Raw genomic sequence first — 25,832 nt, 5'->3', positions numbered from 1 at the left:
CTGTGTGGCCGGCGCCCTTCATCCTAAGAGAACACTGCGCCTAACAGCTGCATCACCTGCTGGCCATTTGCTGCCAAGTAATGCAACCTCAAATTATTCTACCTCACCAGCAAAGCATTCGAAAAACTGCAACATCGCTCTACCATGCCCACAGACGCAGACCTCGCGTTGCGTGTCACACCACTGGTCATAAAAGGAATCGACAATTCCTACACTCAGGCTCCCTTAGAGGTGTTTGCTCTGTTACTAAGCAGCATGGCATTTGAGCTTTATGCAAGAAATTCCCATTCAAATTTCTTTAGTAGTAGCATTTAACCTATGGCTGGGGGGTGGTTAACAGTGACAGACCAGCACAGAAATACAAAAGTTGACCGAAACGTGGGGCTGGTATCTAGTGTGAGAAACACCAAGGCCGTCGGAACAGACTGTGGTAGATGGTCTCCGTCAGCTTCGTGACAGAGCGAGCCTCTTTGGGACAGAAACACAAGCTCAGCGCACAACCCTGATAGTGCAGTCTGTGTGTGACGCTCTACAGCAACAGCAGCCAGTACTCAGGGTATTAAAAACATAAAAAGACTAGTGCATCTTTAATGCCAGGATCACGTTTAATTTTTAAACATTTCAAATAACAAATGTATACAAATGGTGTAGAACCGAGATAGTGGTAGTAAATGCACTTGTACAAAATTTTAGGGGGGTGGGGGGAGACCTTTTTCTAGCCGACCCTATCCTTGAAATGTTTGGTCTGCCCATGCCGTATCTCGGTTATGCCGAAATGCTCATTTCCTGCTCGAAAGCTACATCACTGTCCAGAGGAATGTCTACCGCTTGGAGTAGCCTTTGTCTGACGACCGGCCCTAAACTCGACACCCCAACCACTCCCCAAAAGGGCCACATATGCAATACTGACGGCCTGCACCAACACATCACCGTGTGAAGTCAGTTGCCTTTTGCTTAAGCCGGGGCGATCATCCTTTACCCAGGACTGCTGGAGCTGAAGGTCACGACCAGCAGCTCAGTCCTTACTCCACTTACATTTTTCCTCTCAACAGACAGACATTTTAGTGGGAGGGGGTGCTTTGAATGGCCTGTGAATCAAGAGCAGTGTGTACAGAATGAAACCATAGAAATCGTCCATTAGGGCAGAAAACGTGCCTTTACTGCAGTTTAATGTTTTGTTAAAACCCGACTTTGCTTACTACATTGAATCAAAATTTTCAATTAAAATAAGTAAACAGTGGTCCCCACCTTTTGTGCTCAAAATGACATGGGCAGGAGTCGCTCTCCCTTCAGATAATTTGAGGAGGCAAAATGATTTAAAAAAACTGTACAGTACTTTAATAAAATTACGAATACAGGCTTCCTGGCTGACGGAGTTCCGACACGAGCCCCCTGACATTCTTGACATCAGAGAACCCGTTTAAAAGTGTGAGTCCCGCTCTCAGGAACTAAGCTTTTTTTTTTTTTAATCCTGCCTAGCCGTCCCACCCCCCCTCCCAAGTGTGATCTGTAGGTGTTTACGGTAAGCCAATCATCCATTGCTAAGTCGCTAGTCCTGCTAGCCTGACTGTCCTTCCCATCATTCCTTGCTCCGCATCTAAAAGGGATCAGGATGTAGGGAAGTGCGTCCGTTCCTGCAGGTGCGAGTGGAGGGAGGTGGCGTTTAGGGGACGTGGGGATTGTTGGCACTCTGACTCCTCTGGGCCTCCTCCAGTGAGGGTACAGGTATGTTGAGTAGGGATGAGGCCGCGGGCGTAATTAGCGGAGGAGAAGACTGAGCGGTATGGGGGGGGCTCTCAGGCCAGAGGGCTGTAGAACATGGGTGCCATCAGAACTCGCTCCAGAGGGATCACCTTGCTACTCTTTACGATCCTAGACGGGGTCGTTTGCGTGGCGACTCCTCTTCCTCCTCTTCCTCATCGTCATCTGGGTAATCCACCAGGCCGACCAACCCAGCCTGAGAGAGAAATGGAACTTTTATTACACCTTTGCTGGTATGCAATCCCTTTCCACCAGGGGAAGTATTTCACAAAGCAAGTTGGCTCAACAGCTTCAGTAACCTCTCTTACTGACTTAACCGTGCAACCATCCCTAGTTGGAAAAGCGGTTTAAGCTCAATGAACAGGGACACCATTTTCCTTGACTTTGGGGAGTTAGTATCCTGGTCTCCAATCTCTTCCAAAATCAGAAAGCTCACCTTGGTCACAGGTGTGGCTGGTAATGCAGGGGGCTTTGCAGAGGTGCTGTTGGGACTGGGAGGGCTGGAGGGCGCGGCTGTGGGCTTTCCGTTGGTCCCATTGGCTGATCCTACAGGGTGGAAGAAGGGGCAGGTCAGGGTGTGCTCTGGGAGGTTAGGTGGAAAAGCAAGGCTGAGTGAATCCAACAGTGAACCGCAGGAAAATGCTGAGGTGACGTCGATCCTCTGAGTTTAACTAAATTTGAACCCGAACAGTCCCTATCCAAAAGCTTTGCCTAGATGGGCTCTCCGCGTCAAAGGCTCTACGGAGGGGTGTGAGGAACTGCGCTACAAGTCATGAATTAATGCAACCCCACCTTTCTTCGCTTCCATATATTTTTCATAGCTCTCAGGAAAGTCCTCCTCAGATTTGCTCTTTTCCACCAAGGTCTCTCCTTCCTCCTCCTCATCATCTTCATTTAACCATGTTTCTTCATCGTCCTCCATAGGACGGGAGTCCCGGCGATATCTGTTTTGGAATATGTAGAGGTTATGTTATCGCACTAAATACTAAGAGGTTACACTGACACTAAAAGCCTTACTCCAGAAACTGACACACAGAAACGGTTATGTTCAAATAGGACAGTAACATCCTAATGCAACCTATCCCTCATGTGCCGCCAGACTTGGCTGCAACGTACTGAAAGTCCACTAACCGACTGTGTCTCTGGGTCTGCCGGTCCTTCTCCTGTTCATATTTGGTCTTCAGTCCCTTGAAAGTCTGGACGTACTCAATTGGTTCAAGTGCTTTGTAGAAATTGTCCACAATGTGTGCTGTGAGCGACTTAATATCCTCCTAAGGAAAAGGAACACCCGTTAGCGTGCGGGTCAAAAGCACACAAATCCTGCCGTTACAGAAATCCGAAGAACAGAAACCAACCACTCTGATGAACTCAAAAAGCTCGATGATGGCAGAATTTAGAAGGTTGTATCGCGTCCCGTTATCTAGCAGGGCGTTGATGACCGGCTCAAACAAGTCCCCTCGGATGATGTAACGGTTGTAAAATTCGTCTTTCAGGCCTATTATCCGCCGCATAAAACGCAGAGCGCCTGCACAGAGAAAGCAGTGTCTCGTCACCTCTCAAGCTATCAGCACAACCAAGCATGGTTATGGAAGGGCACAGCGATGCAGCACTCACACAGCGCCAAGAAGGTGTGCTTGGAGTTCATAAGCACTAGGACCCTGCGCAGGAGGTCTTTGTTCATGATGTAGTTCTTGATGTGGTAGGTGTGGTGCTCCACGCAGAACGTCAATAGCTCCAGTATTAGGGCCAGCAGTTGTGCCGTCTGGAAGTTATCTGACACGGGAGATGCCGATCAAAGCGGGGTTACCACAGCGCACACACTTAGAAGCTATTTAAACATGAAGGGCAAAAAATGTTCACTTACCAGGACAAACCGGATTGATCTTGGTGGATCCCTCTGGTGAATCTGTTGATTTATATTCAAATGACTTCAGAGGCACAACATGCACACTGCAGCCATGTCAAGTTGAAGCTGGCGGTGCAGCTTCAGCGCGCTTCGCGCAAAATTGTAGCCAAGAAATCAGGATTATGATTTAGGCTCAAGTGATACTAACCGCTACACACCCAGGATGGGTCAAAATTATCACAGGGAGGGGGGCGGGGATGGGCTCACCTTTCACGTTGTCTGCTGTGTTTGCCAGGAGAGGGGCGGTGAGAACATGCATGCAGTACTTGTAGAAGAAGCTGAGGAACTCTGTCTTCTCAGTTTTCTGTCCAAAGAAAAATGTCAAAAACGAAAGTCAGTCATGGAAATACAGGAGCCAATGAAGGTAGGCTTTTGGAGCAGGGCTTACATTAGTAGGGGCCAACATGTTCTCTGGGTCGATGAGCGTGCGGAGCAGGCCCATCAGCTGCACGGCGCCGCCCAGTTCTGGGTCCGTGTCACAGATCATCTGCTTGATCACCACGTTTATCAGCAGGACATCCTGCTGGCCAGCAAGAGTGTCACATGACAAAAGCACAACTCGGGCCTTCCAACGACTGGATAACCAGAGTCATGTGATCACCAGGTCGGGGAAAGCATCTGGCCGGCCACACGAAACCCCACAACTGTCAGCAGGCGTAGTCACTCGACGCAAGCGTGACATCACAGCCAAGAAAGCCGAGTATGGCATGGGGATGGAGCTAGGTTCACGGTAAGGGGGGGCGGGGAAGGGGCGCTGGAGAGGCACTGTGCCGCCTCATCCCACTTACATCGTCTGTCTGCTGGGGCTCCTGCATGACAAACTCGCGCACCATGGACGGGCTGAACTCCACCAGGTAGGAGAAGATGTCTGTGGCTGCTGCCCTCACCTGCAGGTCATCCATGCCCTGCAACACGCACGGCGGCACTTTCACATTCAGTACATAGAACCCTAGAGAACGGGACTGCTCTACAAGTTGTTTTAAAGCCGAGATGAACGATAAAGATAAATTATGACACCTTCATGTTAGTCAATGCTATCATTGAACTTGGAGATTAAGGGCGGGACCCTCTCATAATACACAATCATTCTCCATTCAGACCTCTGGAAAAGCACCCAGTCATTACATTCTTGCGCAACAGATGATCACAGATGACTCACCATCACAATTTCAAGTGCAGGGAGGATCCCCAAGTTTGCCAGGGTCTTGAAGAAAGCATCCCTATTCTGAGGTTGCAATGTTTGTGAAAAAGCACAGAATTCCTTGAAGAAGTTCACCTGCAAACACAAATGTGTAGACAGAGCTGGATCTCTTTTCAGGATTACTTCATTACATTACTCCATTAACGTAACAGACGATCTGAGGCGATCGTTCTAAATCACTTACGAGCTCCCTTCTTTTCCCATATTCAGTGGCTTCGTCTGTTAACTGTGCAAAGACCTCCGTCAGGAACTTTTCGTCCTCCTGTCATTCAAGTTTAAAGAAATTATGAGACACGGCAAACAAAAACTCACTGAAATTCTGGACCTACATCTCAACAAACTACATTTAGTTTCACCAAGTTATTAATGCACATCCCTATAAATGGTGCTATTCTCAGTTCAGCCACCCATTTAAGGCAACTACACAGTTTATGGCTCAGCCCCCTTCCCAGACTAACACTCAGTGTCAGGCAGAAAGAACCCAGTGTACTCCTGGCTGGCAAGAGCACTTATTAGCAGGTAATCATCTCCACCACCCTTTGAAGACCACTTCAAGGCAACTAGCTATGTGGAAGCTTCAAATGAACCACCAACCAGGGGACGCCGAGACAGGCACACGAGCATTTTAAATTTCTTGAGTGTTTTCCACAGATTGGAAAAATATTTACTTAGGCCGAGACCTCAGCCCCTAAGTCCGAAGAAAAGCAGCTGCCACAATCTGTAATGTTCAATCGGTACCTACTGAGTACGTAACCTGATAGAGAACAAAGCAAGCATTTAACAACCAGCATTATCAGCAACACAACTCTCACACGTCTTATGTAAAGGTGAAGCATTTGGAAGAGCAGCGTTGTCAAACACTGAAAATTAAACGACAGACAAAACACAGGAGGAGGGGATTTCACTGGAAAATATGAACGAACCTAAACCCACCCTTGTGAAAATCAGATGGTCTATAAATAAGTAGTGTGTGTGTAGATGAAAGGACTCAATCACCACCCACTTTACTACTGACATATTCCATGAGTCAGAATTCCCCGTAACATAGTAAATCATCCTCCTCAAAACAAGAAGTATGACATTACTGACAAACAAAACACTTCTTTGAATAATGGTGGAGGAACGCTGGAGAATGGAATAATAGCAGAAGTTTTCGCTGCTTTATAATACCCCACACACACACACAGACCAGGCAAACAGACTTCACTCAACAGAAAGGTCTTCTGAAGAGCCACTGCTGATGACACTGAAGTGAAGTCAGTTACAGGGAAATTAAAGGACCTGGTACCTGAGATCGTTCATTTGTACAGGAGGCCTCTTCCCACTTTTAAATACTAGAGAACTTGTATCACATGCCTTCCTCATGGTCATGGACTCACCTGCAGCATGCTGACAATCTCCACTTTGTTAAAAAAGATGAAAGAGGTGAGCGTAGAGAGGAAGTTCTCCTCGAAGACGGATGGGGTGGGCAGGATGATGTCCTGGATGTACTGGACCCGGTAAGTCTGGTGGATCTTCTGCCGCAGCTCAGAGTCCGTGATGGGGATCACCTCCTTGAACTTGGCAGTCTTGGTCAGGAACTCTCGGTGCCTCTTGGGCTGCACCAGCGCAGGGTCATACTCCAGGCATCCCACCACATCCATGATGCAGTCGTCAGAGAACATGACCTCGAAGAGGGCTGCCTTGTTGAGGAAGAGCACGCCGCGCACAATCTCATATAAGTGGTGCAGGCCTTCCCGGTTGTCCAGGTCCTCGCACACCTGGAAGAGCTCCAGCAGCTTCTTAATGTAGCCCTCGCTCATGAGCGCCAGGGCCAGCTTCTCACGGCGGATGGGCGAGGACAGCACAGAGGTCACCAGGTCGGCGATCTCTTCTAGCTTGGCTAGCTCGCAGGGAGGCAGGTCCACCAGATGGCTGGTTTCAGGCATCTCCTCAAAGCGCTCCTCCTCCGACTCGTCGATGGGGTCTTGGGTGATTTCCAGTGCCGGATCCTTCCCTTGCACCTGTGTTGGACAAAAAATATGCCAAAAGGCACAGTTAGTGTGCCTTCTTACAAGAATAGTTACACAAAATATAGTCAGTGACAGCATAAACTTCTAAACAAGAGTGCCATACCTACCCCTCAACAGCTAAGATTTACTTTACGAAAATAAAGCAATTACTTGCTTACTGAAAACCAAGAACAGAATCAATCCACAGAGTGCGTGACATTGCTCACAGCCACTTTAAAAAAAAAGAAGCTGGACCCCTCCCCAAGCATTACCAATACAATAAGCAATGTCCACAGCTCCTACACGGATTGACTAATGTCGCCATCCACATAACACTGGACAACTAAGGCAAAGTTTTAAACCAAGGTATTCCAGGCTCTCCCAGGTCCAGCAGCACATGCAGTTTTCCAAGACATGAAGGTGCACACAAAGAAACCTTACAGCAAAACGGGCACAACAGCAAAAATGCCCACGGCACGTGACTGCATCAAATACAGAGCATCATCAGTGGCACAGAAATAAAGTAAGAATTAGGACCCAGTGGAATTCAAGGCACAAAGAGGCTAAACGCAAAAGTATCACACACTTGTTTTAATGCTTTATTTCAAAATACTACATTTACATTAAACCTAGTCCTTCACTGTGATATATCACTTCTACACATTATCTGCTGCATAAAAAAAAATAACTTTTCCCTGTAATTAACATGAATGAGGAATCCCAAATAAAGCACAATGCCTATTCTGCAATCTAAAGAGAGAGTGCCAAAAAACATCAACAGCAGATTTTTCATTCGTCGTCAGGCGAGTTTCTATAGCAGCTAGGCATGCAAAACACACAGGATAATTACTTCCTCATAGTAAACAGGTTTTTACACCAGGAATAACAGTTCAAAGGAAGGTGACGTGGGCAAATTTCACTTCATTACAGTCACAAGTCCTGACCACCACTATACCTCATTGTACAACAATAAAACTTACATCCTATATTTAATTAATGATGCCCCAAAATAGTAACTGAGAACCAATAATGTATCACTTAAGTGATGAAACAAAATTCTCAACAACCTAACTTACAAAAAAAAAAAAAAATGTGTTTGACCAAGTTTAAAAACTTCTGTCACTTTGGTGATGCATTTATTTATGATTAATAGGTCATGCCACAAACCGCATTATCAATAAACTTAACATTTTACCTGGCAAATCTTTTCCCAGATTTCATCGCAGCCAGCTTTTTCCTGGAAGCTCAGAGCCAGGTCATAGTTCTCTGCTTCGGACCAAACAATCAGCGTGTCCTTTTAACGGTAAACAAATAAATTAGTGTAATCATTATTAAACCATTCAGTCCAAACTGAATAGAAAACCTGGAAATATTTCAATTGCTGCTCTACGGTATCTTTAGAAAACTATCATCTGTGTGTCCTCATCAGAACCGAGGTCAAATTAATAATGTTATATTGCCAACAATTTTTACCAAAACATGCAGTGAGGAGCAATTTCTCTTTGAAAAATATTACGTACACGATGTGCTGCAGTGAGGAAAGGGTTCATAAAGCACATTGTAAAAGTGCAAACTTTATGGCTAAAACAACATTATTAAACGACGAACAGACCATTATAAAAAATCATGACATCGCTACAACAAAACACTTACTTGCTGTTTCTGATATGCCGTGTTTGGGCTGATTTTTGACTCCAACAACAGAGAACCTGCAATACAATAAGATATTTCTTGCATATCAAAAAAGTTTACCTTTACTAAAGACTAACTCTCGGTCACTGGTTACTGCTGAATATGTAACCAGTAAGAAAATATAATAATCATCAAATTCCAATACAATATTAGGCAGCATTTGTTCCTGACCTAGACGTTTAGCCAATGATGAAGTACTTTTCGTTGAAGAACACGAATTAAAATATAAACTGAACAGTCTGCCAACTTTATTGTGAACAAGATGGCTGTTACCAGTAACTGTGAGCCAGCCGGAGAGAAACCGCACAGAGGTGTGTTTAACGCACGGTTTCCCCCAAAAAGCGTCAGAAATACTGTAATAGCAGCCGACGGCGGCGAGAAGCGCGGAAACCGGCAGCTTTTCAAGTTTCCTGCCCAAATAAGTTGGTTTAGTAGCAAATGAGGCTACGAAGCGACGACTCTGCTCGCGAAATTCAGCTACTATAATGGACAGCAATTACACCTGGAGGTTTGGAGGCGTCGCTTTAACAGCCCGAGATGCACAATAGAAAAGAGAGAAAAAGCAAAAATTAAACTGGAGAACACGGACAAATCGGCGTTTTGTTGCCCCTCATACGGTGGCTCTGAGTAGAACCCGCGGCCTAAACGCGACACCGCAACCGAACTAGCAGAGTGGTACCGGGCAAACAGCATTCAGGATCGAGGGAGGTTATTTTACTTTATTTTTTAAAAGGCAAGTAGGAGAAAGGAAAGCAAGAGGAGAGGAGGGAAAGGGTTTCACGTACCATCTGATTCCGCTCGCACCAGGAGCGATATTCCCTTCAGCCGTTCGACAAAGGTGGACGAGACGTGCCCGGTGCCCCTATCATCCCACTGCCGGTCTTCATTCAGCGTGTACACCTTCACACGCCGCCGAGTGTCCGACATGCTTCCCCCCGCTCAAATGCCCTATCTTAAAATAAACTTAAATTTCTTAACCCCGAGCTTTAAACTTTGTTTCTACCCGCATGTTCCAAACGGACCGCGATTCCCTAGTTTCAGTCGCGCGAGATAATTCACACCGAGATGCAGGACATGCTACAAACCTTTAAAAATAGATAAAACTTTTTACGCGATCTATGGATCTAGAGGGGGAAAATAAAATAATAATCAACGGAATAGACACAAAAACAATGTGTATCTCTACCGCTTCTCTTTACAAACCACTAACCGCCATCTTGTAATCCGATCTTGGAGCTTTTCTTTTCCTACGTCAATCAGAGCGGGTCCGCCGCGGGGTTTCGTTTAAGGGGCTACGGAAGCCCGAAGTCGCGTTTGCCGAATCACGTCGGGACCCGGATACGAGACCAACGGCAAGCAGCACCAAGCCTTCCGAGTTACTATTGAATTTAGGTTCATTTACGGACGTGAATGGGACTCGCGCATTAAAGTAAGGATTTAAGCAAAATTTAATACTGACGTCATTTATGAGATTATGATGAAATACCCAGTCAGGAGAATTAATTAAAAAATCGTTTATAGCAATTTATGACATTTAATTCTCAAAATGCAAAAAAAAATTACATTCAAATCAAGGAATAAAATCGAGAAATATTTTACACAGGTGTTTCACTACAGTCAGTCAGGTGGTTTTTTTGTCACTCTGAAAAATCAGTTCTTCCATTTGTCCAGCTCTACACAAGTTTCTAAACTATAGAAAAAACTGTCTCATCACATTTTCGTTGATGTTAAACCACACAGGGAAACAATTACGGCAACAAATGGGAGATCCGTGGATAGTGAATATATGATATTCACAGACAGAATAACAAGCAAAGGTTCAAGGGCCATCTGTGGTATGGCTAGTGCCTGTTGCCATGGAAATGCTGTGTTTATCACTCAAACTCTTGACGATGGTCGCAGCTGGTGACTGCAGCACCTTTCGTGAGAGTCGCATCCTCCCATCTGTTGGGTCGCGTCCAAAGTACTTAACCTGCACAAAAAGTTAGATAAAAATATGTAATTCTTGCCATGGAATTGTGTTCAATCACAGGACACTGTACACCCTGTTTTTCATTTTAAGATGATATTCCAACAAAGTGTAAACACAAAAAGTTTGAGAGCCACATTAAACACACCTGAAGGGCAAATACAGGCCACTAATGGTATGACATGCAGAATAATGGCATTTGAAAGGGTCAGAATGATAATTCTCTCCTTCCTGAAATCGCATTACAGACACTTAATGTGAGATCTCACTCTTCACAGCAGGGATTATTATAGCACTGCATACCTGAATCTGCTGTCCCACCTCCAAGCCAAGAGCACTGGGATGTTTAATCTAGAAGAAGAAAAAAAATAACCCACCAGAGTCATAACAATTACTTCATAATATTTACACGATAACAGACTGACCTTGACACTTAAAAACAAATGGACTTTAACTATTACATCAATAAAAAAAGTTCTTTGACAAGTTTAAATGGCAATGCAGTTTCTGCTTGGCTGCCATGTAGTTCATGTTGCCAAGATGCTCAACATAAACAATTTGGTTTGAATTTCTATGGCACAGCTCCTTCCTGTACCTGGCAGTGCCTCTTTATCCTGTACCTGGCACTGCCTCTTTATCCTGTACCTGGCACTGCCTCTTTATCCTCTTTATCCTGTACCTGGCACTGCCTCTTTATCCTCTTTATCCTGTACCTGGCACTGCCTCTTTATCCTGTACCTGGCAGTGCCTCTTTATCCTCTTTATCCTGTACCTGGCACTGCCTCTTTATCCTCTTTATCCTGTACCTGGCACTGCCTCTTTATCCTATACCTGGCACTGCCTCTTTAACCTGTACCTGGCACTGCCTCTTTAACCTGTACCTGGCACTGCCTCTTTATCCTGTACCTGGCACTGCCTCTTTATCCTCTTTATCCTGTACCTGGCACTGCCTCTTTATCATTTCCCTAATAGTGAGGGTAAAAACATTCCTACGACCACTTAATGGAAACCAAGGAAAATGACAGACAGTTCCTGTGCAGGTGTAGTGAGACTCTCACCCTCTTGTGGTCTAGCTGGGAGTTATGGAGCAAAACAGCAGTCATGTTTGGGTACAGCTTAACCATGACCCCAATGTCCCTGCAGAGAGAGTGAGGTCAGTCAGCACTACACCATAGTCACCATCTTGCTTCAACACAGGGCCTAATGACCCAGTTACAGAAAGGAAATCTGATGGACACTGAGGTACCTGCCCCAAAACCTATGCATTATAATATCTTATTAATAATAATAATAATCAATAATGGTCTTCTAAAGATGAAGGATGAAAAGTCTTATGAATTAAGTTCCAGCTCAAGGCCGTGAGGTTGCTGCACTGCCAAGTGCTCTGATTGGTGGTCATCTGAGAAAAGTAGCCTATGAGAGAGAAGTAGTGTAGAGAAATGGCTTCCACTGTTTAGAATGCCACCAGCTGGCTTTGGTGTAATTTATTAAGATGTGAAATGATATATCTTGGCTGATTGTTTTATGCACAGAAATGAGAGAAATTATGCCATAGCTTTAAATATAAACAAAAAAACAAATATTTCCAGATGAGATTACTCAGAAACAGATTTTATTTATGCTAATATGTATAAGCTTATGATGGATGAGTCTTCAGCGGCATATCCCTGAAGGGCAGATGAGTAAGAACAGCGTTACCACAGGCGTGTACCTTATTTCTGTGATGGTTGCTGTGTAAATGGCACCGAATTCCAGCTGCTGTTCTTGCTGTGAAAATGAGGCATTATTACTGTATGCAGCAAAGGTTCATGTCAAACATACACATGATGAATGAAGCAACAGATTACGGCCATTTATTTATGCAAAGACAAAACATCATTAAACGGTGACCAGTGACATCACAGACCAGCTTTAGCAACACTAATAATGCACGTTTGATATGAAGTTCCGCGATGCTTCAGTTTTGGTTCACTCACGTCATCCTTGCAGACTTCCGTGATGAATTCCTGGGCCTCACTCATGGCACCAGGAGTCGGTGCAAAGACAGAGAAGGTCTCCTCATCCACCTGGCTAATAGTCACACCTGCATGGAGTCGGGTGAAGACGGTGGTCAGTTTTGCCTCTGCTGGGGAATGGTCACTTAGGTTCAGCAGTGCCAAGACATTAAAGAACACTGAAATGGTATCAGACACAACAACAAAAATACCAATTACATTTTACCTTTTATTTATTTAGCAGATGCTTTTATTCAAAGTGAGAAATTGGCAGTTAAGGGCTTTGATCAAGGGGCAACAGTGATTTGAACCGGTGACCTTCTGATCACTGGCAAAGTGCCATAATCCACTGAATCACACACGGCCCCCCAGGCCAAGGAAACAGGTAACAACAAGATCTAGGGTGGTGAGCAAGAAGCAGGAAATGCGATGACACTGTAAACCAAAAGCCAGACTCACCCGTCTCTGCTTGCAGTCTGCGCAGGTTGTATCCTCCCGGGCCAACAAAGCGTGCCCGCCGGGAGATGGGCACACGGACCGTCTCTGATGCCGTTTGGTCAGAGAGCGGGAACAAGAATGAAAAAGGGCCAATTCAGGAAACGTCATACAATTTTCCTAACTTATTGGGATTAGGGACGATAGCCGTACCGACTGCAGGCCCGTTGTCCTTGCGGCTCGCCCTTGGTTTAGCGATGGTCTTGTGCATGATAGTCAATATCTCCCTCTTAGCCACTGAAGAAAGAAGAAAACAAACTTGATGTGGGTCTGCTGCATTTCCCCGTTTTATCAAAGACGTATTTCAGGACACTGTACCCAGGAGTCGGATAACACGCGACAGTACCTGTGGCTTGCTGAATAGCCTCCATGACAATTTTCAGGGGCAACCCAGGGATTTTTACATCAGCCTGCGAGGATGTAAGGAGCATTAAGGAAAGTAACATAAATAAAACAAAAACTGAAAAAAGAGAAAATCCAGTAAAGGTGTAACAACCTGTAAGGCAGTAATGCCCTTGTTTGTGCCAGCCATTTTGAAATCCATATCTCCATTGTAATCTTCAATTCCCTGCCAAGATGGGACCGAACAGAAGAAGCAGATTTAAACGCAAAAAAAATCTATTTTAAACAACATGACAGTTAGTTATGAGTGATTTCAGAAATATCAGAATTCATTAGGGACTGAATCTGATACCAGAATATCAGTCAGAAGTCTGTAGTCCTGAATTTCAGTTGGCTTCTCGAGGTTGGCCTTGCTGACGAGGCCAACGGCAACCCCAGCGACGGGCGCTGAGATGGGCACACCTGAGACAGAGAGAGCCGATCGGGCTTAATTACAGCCCCCAAAAAAGCAACATCACAAATGGAAACAACCCATGATAATCATGCTGTCCAAAGCCCCATGTTTTGCACAGATTACCACCTAACCCCTGATTCCTTGGAAGACAAACAACGACCCAATACAGGTACCTGCATCCATCAGAGCCAAGCTTCCCCCACACACCGAGGCCATGGACGAGGATCCTAGGACAAAAGGCAAACGGGGGGGGGGGGGACTCAAGATTGCTGAATCCATTCAATGACTGCCCAGTTTCGCCAGATGGGAAACCAATGCAAAGTGGTTTAAACCAATCAAAGACTGGCAATGCTTATTAATCCAGACCATTCCTCGTCATTCTGTGGCTTTCCAATAAGGAATAGAAAAATAATCTTAATTATACCATAAGGAAAATGACAGACGCCAAACTAACCATTAGACTCCAACACCTCTGACGTCACCCTTACGGTGAAGGGAAAGTCCTTGGGGATGACTGGCTTCAGGGCCTTTTCTGCCAAGGCGCCTGCAGTGGAGAGAATAATGACATGCTGGAAACGCGGTAAATAACAGAGGCTGGAGGGCCGTCTGGTCCACAAGCGCTGGGCCCAGCTCACCATGGCCAAGCTCTCTCCGGTTCATTCCGCCCATCTTTCCAATCTCATTCGTAGCATAGGGTGGGAACTGAGACAAAATATACAGGAGAAAACTTTCAATGTTAATAACACATAAAACACAAAATGCTGTTTTTGGAACTGGGGATATTCTGTCTGTGGCTTCTTCTGGAAATATAACACATATCTTATCTGTATGTGTGTGCAGTGCTGTGTTGTGTTACCTGAACTAAAAGTAATGTAGATATTTAGAGTCTTACCTACCTCATAGTGTAGCATGAAATTTTTCTCTTTGACTCCACTGTTTCAGGCAAAAAAAAGTCAGACATATTAGATAAATGTATATATTCATTCTAGAAGCTGGTATAATCAATGCTTGGGGAAGTTACTCACAAAAGTAATCCATTAAAGACAGAGGTGGAAAGTGCAGGTCCAGAAAGTACAAATCCAGACCAAGGTTTTGTTTCAACCAACCAGTTCACTACTCTGTGTCTGTGACTCTTTATACTCAACTGGTTGGCTGAAACAAAACTTCGGTCTGGATTTGTACTTTCTGGACCTGCACTTTCTTTAATGGATTACTTTTGTGAGTAACTTCCCCACACTGGGTATAATTTTATACATTTTATACCAGAAACATACTTTAAAGCCACGGTGATCAGATCAGTTTTGATGCTTGATTCTAGAGAGTCAAATGTCACGGTACAAAGAACCTACATGGGGAAAAACAAATTTAAAAAATTAACCTACCAGTGGTCCATTAAAAAACAAACATTACCATTAAAAGCTGTGGAGGCCCTACCTGTGTCTGTCCTCGCTGAAACAGTGCTGATCCATGAAGGGGCTTGAAAATGTCCACCTCACACGCAATGTCCCTCAGAGCAGTCAGCTCTCTCCCGTCACACCTGCGTGAACATAAGAGCATGCCTCGTCTCCACCGAATCATCACCAAACCCCTGAGGAATAGAAGCTCCTCAGACTGCACGTTCTTCAGCAGACACTCACCACACCACAAAGGCCCAAAACACACATCGACATAAACCCAGGAGTCAGGGCCTAACCTTTTGTATTCGTTGAGGACTAAATTGCGAAATATCTCCTTAGAAACTGTATTGAAAGCTTCGATTACATCATAAGGCTCTGCGTTGGGATATTTTTCTGGGGGGAACAAGAATATGAAAGGTTAAGTTCAAACAGTGCCAGAAAAGAAGGAAAAGACCCGATTAATAATCAAAGCATGAATATTGGTAAGGAAAATACCTTTCAGCTGTTCCTCCGTTTCTAAACGTATTTTGTTAATGGCTTCATCCCTGGAAATCTAGTAATTAAACAGGGTTACTCTTAATATTACTAATAGGAGTATAGTATAGCACAGGAAAGTACAGCCATCAATACTTACTTTGTCATGGGAATAATCTGTGAAAACTGTATAGATCCTATCCGAGGCTAACCTAATAGGAGAGGAGAGAAGGGCACCTTTATATAAAACATATAGAAACAAACTGAATACGCAAAATAGTAAGAATTAACACTCTGAATTTGTGTAAAGCACTTTTGCTCTGGTAAATGCTCACAGATCACAGTTTACAGTTTATGCACAGACAGCTCAAATGGTTTCCCTGTCAGCATATGAAATGAACAACATAGTGAACCTAGCAGGACAGGAGAATGAGCACAGGCAGTCTCACAGGAGGAGATTCTCACAGGAGGAGATGCCCGGGTACTTACTGCCGCGTGGTCTCCACCATCTCTAGAACAGCAGTGAATATCTTGGGGGGCGTGCGCTTGGTGACTTTCAGCTCACGTACAAGCTGCTGGATGGCCAGGATGATCTGCTGTGCATGCTTCACTCCCAGTTTGATGGCGTGGCAGAAGTCCTGCTGTAGCACATTCTCTGCTGCCGCCTCCATCATCACTGGTACAAAAGTGGGTGGGGCAGTAGATATAGTCACAGGCCAATCACAACGCATTGACTGCCAGAATGCACTCTGATTGGTGGACTAAACAAACAGAGGAACCGGGGGAGGGATGACCTCACAGGTAGACTCACCTACTTGACTATGGGGTGCACTGGCCACCACCAGGTTCAGCAAGCTGGAGGCCATCTCCTTACGGGTGGGGTTCACCACAAACTCCCCGTCCACTAGGCCCATGCGCACCGCACCTGCACCACAAGGTCAACAAAAAAACAAAAAACAAAGACACAAAGCCTGCAGGGTGAACTGGCTGAGATTTTACAGGCAGAGGTAGAAAGTTGAGGTCCAGAAAGTAAAAATCCCGACCAAGATTTTATTTCAACCAACCAGCTGAGTACTCTGTGACTGTGACTCTTTATACTCAGCTGGTTGGTTGAAATAAAATCTTGGTCGGGATTTTTACTTTCTGGACCTGAGCTATCCACCTCTGTACACAAGCTCCAGGACTGGGATGGGGGATAGAGACTGAGAGCTACTCACCAATGGGCCCATTCCAGGGGATGTCAGAAACTGCAAGAGCAGCTGATGCTGCGGGAAAGCAGTGAGAGTCAGTGACATGCATGGACACTCTGGTCTTTTAAAGAACGCTCTGTTCATCAGACTCTCTCTCACCTCCATTAATGGCGAGCACATCTGGGTTATTCACCCCATCCACAGCTAACAGGTTGCATAGAATCTTTCACATAGAATATGGGAGGAAAAGGAACCCGTCAAATCACTCCTGACCAAACATGTCATCGCATTATATAGGCAAATTATCTATCTATCTATCTGCTTATCCTGGACAGGGTCAGGGGCTGCTATCCCAGGCACAAGGCATGATGGGATGTTATTCCATTTCATAGAAACTGTGGCGCCAATGACTTAAACTCACCTGTGTGTCATAAAAATAGCCAGCAGGAAATAGGGGCCGGATGGATCGATCTAGGGGGGTGAAAGGGGGGGTGGGGGAAGATGAAGGGGTGCATTTTTTCAGTAGCACCTAAAATCAGCAATTGATATGCTCCACGATGATAATAACTGCACAAATAGATTATTTTATAAATAGCATCAGCTGACCCACCGATCAGCCTGCTGGTGAGGATCTCAGAATCGGTTGTGCCCATTTCTCTACGCAGGTAGTTTGTGGGGATCCTTCCTGCAGCCGCTGCTTTCTGCCTGTAGTCCACCTGTCAATCACCATGACACAACACACCTCTGCTGTACAGCCACAGCTACTGATCACAGCCAATACAGCACAGACTCACTTTGAGCTGGCCAACACAGCAGGAAGAAGAACGGCTGGAAACAAAACTTACGACCAGCGGCATAAACTGTGACGAGGTGGGCTTGGATTTGCTGACGGCCGTCACCATCACAGAGGTGCTGCCGAGCTGGAAGTATAGAAAAAGGGGCCAAGGTAGACAGTTAATAGATACCTCTCAGATCACGTTTGGATTTATCATTAGTACTTCTGGAACAACGTATAAAGTTATAAGCAGTAAAATAAAAGAAACACTCTACCTGAACAATTGCAGCTCCATCAGCAAACCTGGCCAGTCTGCCAGTGGAGATTTCAAGTTTTCTTCATAACAAGGAGGAAAATGTCAGAAGCAATCGCAGCTGGAATGTCTTGGGTGATAAACAGTGATAACCCTACTCAAACCATGCACAAATGATGCAAAGGATTAAAAAAAATAATCTATCTGTTACCTTAAGTCGTTTATAAATGCATGGAACAGTAAATCATACAGCAGTAGGCCGCAGTTCCTCACAATACCATAAAATTATAATAATATCGAGAAAGACCTTGTTAAAGGCACACTCTGCACACTGATTACAAAACGGGCATTTGGCGGAAAATCAACACATAGTATTTAAGCAATCGCAACACTCATTTGTTGTCATTAGGTTTAATTTTTATCAAAGATGATCGTGTTGTTCCAATATCTGTGTATATAGGAAAGCTTACGAAATGATTCCTTTCTTAAATCCCTTTAGATGCTTTAGTGTCGTGTGACAGCTCGTTTAGATAGTGTGCGCTAAAAATAGGAACCTCGTCTAAGAAACCTATGAAAAAATAACATGCATAGATGGAAAATCCTGACGTTTTATCAACCCAAATGATTTCGAACCCACCGCTATTTCTCTGACAACAGAAGAGGGCTCACCTTTCCCCCAAGTCCACATCTACTTTTTTAACTTTGCTGTGTTTGTTCCACGCACTTTCGTGACATGACCGTAGATGTAACTTTGTTATCGTGGACCCAATACCTATAACGTTTCTCAGTTTAAAACTAACATTTTGCATTTTTGGGTGATGAAAAAGCAGCCTAATCCTACCGATGCCGCATAACCTACAAGCTGCCATCTCTGTTCCCCACGTGTGCGGAAGTACGTTTCTCAAGTGCGCCTTCTGATTGGATACTCGCCGTGCATCGGTGAAACAGGATGGTTGCATCCGCGTCCCACTTTATTTAAAGTTCCAATATTGTAACACATTTAACCTTTGTACTATGGTCAATATTCATTATAAATGTATTATTATGTTTTGGTGAGGACAGCGGTGTACAAAATAGAGACAAAAAATTTGAAACCTGATAATTTACAAAAATCGACTTAACGTCATGGTTTTATTTTCTATTTTTTGAGTTATGCAAGGGATTAACTAACAGTTAATCCTTTTCTATTCCAGACAAACTCGTAGATATGGCCAAACACTTTTAACAGCATAGGTTTTGGTTTGAAACTATACCTTTTCATAATTTTATGAGTGCTCTAAAAATTAGTTAGCATATTAAAATGGTTGTAGTGCGCACAACGGTTTGATTTCACTACTATAGTAAGAGGTCATTATCGATATTTTTAATAGTAGTGTTTATATATAATTATATATAAATTATAAATACATCAAAAAGGGATGACACCTGATTGTGCAAAAAATACTACTTCGTGCTCTATTTTCCTTATTAGTATTTCAACAGTTTTTTGCACTTATTATGAATGAGAATGCTGGAATTCCGCGCTTCGTGTAACATAAAATTGATCTTAAAATGAAAATAGTTCATTCTGTTGTTTAGATTCTGTCCAACGCAGGTTGTGTTCTTTATAATATGAACACAAGGGGGTGCCCTGTCTTACACTTTCACTTGACGTTTACGCGTGTTATACTGAATAGTAGAGATTGTTTTTTTCTTATAAGTATAATGGATTTTTGAAGAGCTAACTTTTTATAATTCTAGACCCATTGCATTACTTTTTTTTTATTAGAAATTATTTTTTTGCAATTTTACGGTATTCTCAATCATTCTTGCAGTACTAATACACATCAGTAATTTCCATGACGAGTGGTATTCCTGTATAGATAAATCTAGAACTGGTGTGTATTCCACAAAGCAGGATTTTTTTCATTAGCCAGGATTGTTGAATGATGCAGTAGGTGTCAACTTAAGACAAATGTAAAGATTGTCCAATTGGAATGTCACTCACCTTTCATCCTATTGGGCAATTTTCAAAATTGGCTTAAGTTATCCTACTAACCAGGAAATCCTGCTTTGTGGAATACCTCCAGTGTGTTCTTACTTTTAAGGCAACAAGGCTATATAATGAATATGAATAATATCTCACATAGCCAAAAAATCTTATGACCTATCTTATGATGACCTCTTTGTGGAGCTCTCCGGAAGCAGGTTTTATGATTTCACGGAGCAGCATCCCCTGAGGTCAGTCCCAGGAAGCCCGCTGATGCCTTTGCTGGCAGCCCACTGCATTATTGATGTGGTTTTCACCTTCAATGCATGGTCCCAGGTCAGGTAAAGCATGAGATGCTGCTAGACACACACACACACACACACACCACATTTCTCGTATCATCCCCGCGAGGGACTCTGCTTTGCACACTGTGAGACAGAGCGGTTGGCGTGGGCTTCCTCTCTGCAGATCTGTACCTTTCTTGATGTGAGTGAAAAGGTGACAGGCCAGCAGTTATCCTTCAGAAAACTGAATTGGGGGGGGGGGGGGGGGGGGGCACACAAGTCTGTGGCAGAGGGAGGTGTGTAATCAGTGCCACAGCTTCACTTATCTGTTTATTTGGGGCTTTGTCATTGTGCAGTGGGCACAAGCGAAGGCTGTATAAGCCTAAGCTAATTACTAACCACTATAGACTTCTGTTAATGAGGCCAAATTGTTTTATTCTGTTACTATTTGAAGCCTATTTTTCCAAAGATTTGGATCTTTGAAAACCACTGCTGTCAGGTTATATTTCAGTAGGAATTTATATGCAGAACCTCAGAATTTTAATGCCCTGATGCTACTTCCATTTATCCCATTTTTAGCACAACATAGTATTTTCAGCCTGGCACTAGGGCCTGTTCCACACATCGCTCTCAGATGACGAGGATTCTGGTGCCGCCACAGGAAGCACTATGGATTTCATGTCAAAATGATCTCCCCGCTGTACTTCAGACGCGCACATCATGGCTAATGATGGAGGATTATTGTGCGCGTCCGCTGTGTTTATGCGAGGGCCGCCTGCCTTGAATTGGGCTGGCGTGTGGCAGGGTACTGTTGTTATGGTAACAGATTAAGGGCTGCGACATTTTAAAGCCTTTATTAGCAGGTTTCCCAGGTTGCCATGGATTTGTACAGAACAGAATAATTTAATGAGGAACTTAGAAACATTTTTGTTACCTCAGTGTTATGTCGTGTTGGCAGCATGTCCCACACTTGCTGCTGATGCCTTTTATGTGCAGAGGCTGTGCAGGAGTATTTCTTTCCACCCTGAATCACGGTGAATGGAATATTCAATGTTGCCAAGATGATAAACTGCCAGAAAGTTTAACGTTGCAGGAGGATGGGGAGTCATAGGCCCAGCATGGTGATCTGATCACGTCGATGAAAATTCATGTAATCATCTATGTCCATGCTACATGGCATGGATAGATACATTCATCCGTCCACGTCATTTGTGAACATGATATCAGGTTTCACAAAACTAGGAACATCAATGTCCTTCATTATCTACAGAGGTTGTGTTAATAATATGGCACCTTATTCTTGCAAATGGAGAAAAGCATGTCAGCAATACCTTTGCCTGCTGCAAGATATCCAAGTTTGCAGTAGGTGTCAGTATGGTTGCCTGGTAACAGGTCCCCAGGGGAGCTGGGGGGGGGGCGCAGACGGCCTGGAATTCTACTTGGTTTAGTATCTTCTGAAAAGCAGCCACCTCGAGCACAGATCTACAGATGTTTGAACAATGCACCCCACCGGCCCTCCCACGCACAGCCAGAGCCGCACCTGGGGCTCCAGCGTGTCTAAGGTTCGTCGTCAACAAAAGCTCAAGCTTTGTAAAAACAAAAACTATAAATATTGCTCCCCAAACTAACTGAAATAAATTACAAATAAACCTCAAATGCTTTCCGTCACTGTCTTTGATAGTGTTTGGTGAAAGTGATAATTGTTCATCCTTAATTTCCATTGATGACACACGGAACATGTTTTGTCCATTTCCAGGACATTAGCCCATAACGTCCGCTGTGTATTCATGTGGGATTTTCAAAAGATCAGACACATAAAATAGCTCTAGAACTTTAAGTTTATCTCTCACAGTAAAAATACTAAAACTTAAGCTGAAATTAGAATATATGAAAACAAAATAGAAATATATATTTAAAATAAAATCCCAAAAAAAAAACACCGAAAACTAAAAGAGATTTCAAAAGAAATGTGAAAATGATATGGGAAAGAAAGATAAATTGAAAAATCAAAACTGTAATGGCACTGGCTTGTCTTAACACTGGGCTCCACTAAGGCGGAAGGAGAAAGTGTGCAAATTCAGGCAGCAAACACTCCGTCACTGAAGCTCGCTGCATGTGCTGCTTCCCAATTAATCTGAGCTTTCAGCTGCTTTCTTGGGGCAATTATTATAGCACTGCCTTGTCTTCAGGTGTAAATCAGTCACTAATGAAGGCACACTGGACACCACAGGAATCTGGCCTGCAAGGTCTGGAATTTAACCCCCCCCCCCCCTTAATTCCTTCAGAGTCTTTTATGCTGCACTTAAATTAGAAAGAATCCCCAGATGAATTAGGATGGATGCTGAGCCAACAACGTAGCTTGTAACATTGTTATATAAAATGTGATGCGTTGAGCGTAACTCTTGGCTTCTTGCATATTAAGCAGTTTAGTCCTTTCTGCCAAAGGGGCTTCATTTAAGTGGCATAGGGGTCTACGAATTTTCGCTGGATTTCCTGTATTGACTCCACAAATGTAAGTGGATTGGGTAAGTGGGTCAAATGTCTTCAGCATGCTTTTTTTTTGAAGCGATCTTTCAGGACTGCAAGCTCCAAAAGCACTAAGACTTTCTGTTGAACTGTCTCCTTGTATCTACGATATTTAGACAGTGACAGTAATAGGAGAGTTTCTGAAAACACCAAAATATGGTGAAACATAAACTGCAGCAGATGATTGGAAAAAGACCTCAGTCTCCTTTGGGACTCTACCCTTGCCCCCCCCCCCCTCCCGCATTTCTGAACTGGTATAGGGGGGTTGGAGTATTCAGAGCCAAACTGTTTACAGCTGCTAGAGACCAGGCGCATCCTGCTGCAGCAGGAACGTAACGCTGGTAGCGTAAGGGGAGTGGGTTCAGTCTTGCGTTATAAAAACTCAATGTCGCTATAAGAAATATCACTGAAACACTGTGAGGGATTTTACGTCACAGGTTTTGCAGGATTTGAAGCTGGGTTATGCTTCGAAAAGGCTGTTTATACACAGACTGGTATATGCTGGCTTACATAATGTTTAACGTTTACTTTTCAAACATCAACCCTGCTTTGCATGACTTTGCGTTAGGAGTTGGGCTTGGCTAACAGCGTGGAGATCAGATTGATGGCATCATTCAAAACACCACAACTTTTATGAGAGGCAAAATTTTTCAAAGTACAATTCAGCTGAATTTACCTCAAGCATAATCAGTAATGAAGGACTGGCTATTATTCTTTGAATATGTTTCAAGCAGATCAATGACACTCATAACAATTGTTTGGCAGTAAAGTTGTGAAGTGTAGATTTAATCACCAAAATGACTTGCTAATTGTCTGCTTTGTGATCATTGATTAGTGCCCATTCAATTTAAATTCAGTCTGGTGCCCAAGACTGGGCTCATCATCTGGGTAAGACTAGTGTAACATTGTCACAGGCCATTGTGGGCATGCTGGCTGGGGTGTAGCTGAGATGCTGAAGTCTGGAGAGGAGATTCTCTGACAGGAGCGCTTCAAAGAAACACATTGATCTTCAATCCAGACGTCCCTTTGTAGCTGAAATATGCTTAGTGAGACATCATCTTGCATGCCACATACCAGATATGGAGTTCTATAAATCATTCAGCACAAACAAGCATGCCTCATCATATGATCACATACAATGTCACATAAGGAATTTGCACATATGTGGAAAATACTATACTGTATAAATTATTTTAGTGCATGTGCAGTATGAAACCCTGTTGGAACAAAAGCTGTAAATTGCTTTGGATAAGGCCATTAACAAAAAAGCAAATTTTCACCTCTTAAATTTAAATATGAAACAATAATTCATTCATATGTATTACTATGCTGTATATCCATATAGTCACTAGTCCTAGATCCTTTTGCGTTAATAACATAACATTTGTTGTCTCACGTAACAGAAATTATATATAAGGGCCTGCAAGCATTCAAATGAAGTCGTAAAGACATCATTTGACTTCTAGACTCGGACAACAATTGAATAATATCCATTTCTTTATGTCATTTATTTCCGTTTCAGAAGCTTTGACGGGATTTTAGTGTGCTTTAGGTTAACTAGTAATTCAGTCCATTCATAAACTCAATTTATACCCGCATTGAAAACAGATAGATACTGTAGATTTTAAAATCAGCAGATGTCACTGTTGTTACTTGCAGTCATCAAAATAACTGTTACTTGTCCAAACAACTGGCTCTTACCTAGTAGTTGTATAGTGAGCTAAAATGTTTAATTTCATAACTAAGTATTAATATTGAAAGTCACAGTATGACACGGATACTTTATTTTCATAGTATTCCAGGTGAACCACAAGTTGTTGTAGATGAGGTGGGACCACCAACAACTATTAAATTTTTTAGCTGTCCGCGATAAATGAGTAATAATTTCGAATGAACAAGACATGAATAAATGAATCAAACAAAACCGCGATATATTTCACGGCGCACTATTTTAATTCTTAATTCCAAAAAGCGGGTAAAAGGCATGGGCTTGGCGGAGGCATACAAATCAATTTTTCGTGTGTAAAAATCAGTGCCCAGCAGAACTGACTCGTTGCAGAGGAAAGCGGAGGTGAACTGGGGAGGTGGTGATTCGGCCGCCCCCCCGGCGCACGGTTTCTTGGCTGTCAGGAGACGGCGGCCGTTACTTGGTAGCGCGCGGTGGGCGCGTGAGGATGGTGACGAGGACGTTGATCAGTTTCAGACATTCCCAGGAAAGCTGCTGCTGTCGAGCACCGCATGGGAAGTTATATATGCATTTTTAGTTAGCTGGCTATGTTATTTTTTTTTTCGAATCTGTTGAGTCTTTTCTTTTTTTTTTATCAAAGGATTATTCAAAGTTCGATATGGACATATTTTTGTATGTGTTTTAAGCGCGAGGCTTGACGTATTTTTACCTTGTCGGTTTCTGACTACGTGAGAATTGCGCTTATTAATGGTTTTTTTTATTTTACCTGTTATCGCTCTTCTCATCCTGCTGATATCTAGCCAGTGGCCGTCTGCAGTTAGAAACCCGACCTTTTTTTTAAACAATGCGTTATCCAGCGGTTGGTCTCCCTAGCAGCATAGGATGATGGCTCCGCCGGGTACGCCGTCTCCATCTCACACTGACTCGCCGAGGGTGAAGAGCAGCAGCGGGCGTACGCCTTTTCCTTTCGCCAGGAATGAATCGTCCACATAATTCAATCAACCCGATAAAAAGCGTTTAGATATATGTCGATATCTTTTCTCTTCTGTGCTTGAAGGAGTTGGATATATATATACGTTGATTGACGCCACAGTCTCTTGGATTCGGCTATTTAGCTAGCTAACAGAGATGGAAAACGAGGTTTTTACGCCTTTGCTTGAGCAATTTATGCTCAACCCGCTGGTCACTTGGGTAAGATTTATTTTTTAAAGCTCCCGCTTGAAATTTGATAAAGACGTAAAGGCATGCTAGAATGGTCTCTGTGTACAGTATCTAACTCTCTTTGTTCTTAGGTGAGGACATTTGGTCAATTAGGTGGGAAGGAAAGGACCAAACTTTCGGAATACGTGGAATTGGTGGACGGCGTCTATTTGAATGATATCATGGTCCAAATGTAAGTACGACAGATTTCTCTTCGTGCTCCGTATAGATTGTCAGGTCTGAATTAATAGATGCACGCCGCATTACCGTAC

At 43.6% G+C, this 25,832-nt stretch overlaps 3 protein-coding genes across 17 annotated transcripts in view; 1 reads left to right on the top strand and 2 right to left on the bottom strand.

Moving 5' to 3' along the window:
* Window positions 1-586: 586 nt before the first annotated feature.
* LOC111852328 (serine/threonine-protein phosphatase 4 regulatory subunit 3-A) lies at window positions 587-9,867 on the bottom strand. Of its 2 annotated transcripts, none has more exons than XM_023828140.2 (16): window positions 9,337-9,867; window positions 8,513-8,568; window positions 8,055-8,153; window positions 6,248-6,871; window positions 5,053-5,130; window positions 4,827-4,943; window positions 4,456-4,572; window positions 4,056-4,190; window positions 3,875-3,971; window positions 3,626-3,667; window positions 3,376-3,534; window positions 3,117-3,286; window positions 2,893-3,032; window positions 2,554-2,705; window positions 2,198-2,307; window positions 587-1,957 (listed from the first exon to the last, which is right to left on the bottom strand). In XM_023828140.2, exons 1-16 carry the CDS (start codon window positions 9,476-9,478, stop codon window positions 1,865-1,867), a joined length of 2,331 nt encoding a protein of 776 aa, XP_023683908.1. In that variant the 5' UTR covers window positions 9,479-9,867; the 3' UTR covers window positions 587-1,864. The 2 variants fall into 2 exon arrangements, with proteins under 2 accessions (XP_023683908.1, XP_023683910.1); XM_023828142.2 differs by having other exon boundaries at window positions 4,056-4,187; window positions 9,337-9,857.
* A 183-nt stretch (window positions 9,868-10,050) lies between these two features.
* pnpt1 (polyribonucleotide nucleotidyltransferase 1, mitochondrial) lies at window positions 10,051-18,820 on the bottom strand. The gene is made up of 28 exons (XM_023828138.2): window positions 18,564-18,820; window positions 17,917-17,977; window positions 17,712-17,786; window positions 17,477-17,582; window positions 17,288-17,337; window positions 17,026-17,089; window positions 16,894-16,941; window positions 16,488-16,601; window positions 16,166-16,352; window positions 15,837-15,888; window positions 15,698-15,755; window positions 15,499-15,595; window positions 15,240-15,342; window positions 15,080-15,150; window positions 14,702-14,738; window positions 14,441-14,507; window positions 14,260-14,349; window positions 13,979-14,032; window positions 13,704-13,813; window positions 13,506-13,577; window positions 13,356-13,419; window positions 13,163-13,246; window positions 12,974-13,057; window positions 12,497-12,603; window positions 12,232-12,287; window positions 11,579-11,657; window positions 10,824-10,871; window positions 10,051-10,523 (listed from the first exon to the last, which is right to left on the bottom strand). Exons 1-28 carry the CDS (start codon window positions 18,761-18,763, stop codon window positions 10,371-10,373), a joined length of 2,391 nt encoding a protein of 796 aa, XP_023683906.2. The 5' UTR covers window positions 18,764-18,820; the 3' UTR covers window positions 10,051-10,370.
* A 5,918-nt stretch (window positions 18,821-24,738) lies between these two features.
* Window positions 24,739-25,832, top strand: part of ccdc88aa (coiled-coil domain containing 88Aa) — a 52,464-nt gene continuing 51,370 nt past the window's right edge. For 9 of the 14 annotated variants that reach the window (XR_002840201.2, XM_023828117.2, XM_023828112.2 and 6 more), the window contains exons 1-2: window positions 24,740-25,551; window positions 25,653-25,753. Coding sequence is in view for 13 of the 14 variants with exons in the window: in XM_023828117.2 (XP_023683885.2) it covers window positions 25,489-25,551; window positions 25,653-25,753 (164 nt within the window). In the remaining variant the exon portion in view is untranslated. Of the gene's footprint in view, window positions 25,552-25,652; window positions 25,754-25,832 lie in introns of all 14 variants that reach the window. The other 5 variants (XM_023828121.2, XM_023828120.2, XM_023828113.2 and 2 more) reach the window with 3 other exon arrangements.

Source organism: Paramormyrops kingsleyae, chromosome 3 (assembly GCF_048594095.1).
Source record: "Paramormyrops kingsleyae isolate MSU_618 chromosome 3, PKINGS_0.4, whole genome shotgun sequence".
Lineage (NCBI taxonomy): Eukaryota > Metazoa > Chordata > Actinopteri > Osteoglossiformes > Mormyridae > Paramormyrops > Paramormyrops kingsleyae.
This window is presented reverse-complemented; position numbering and strand designations above follow the sequence as displayed.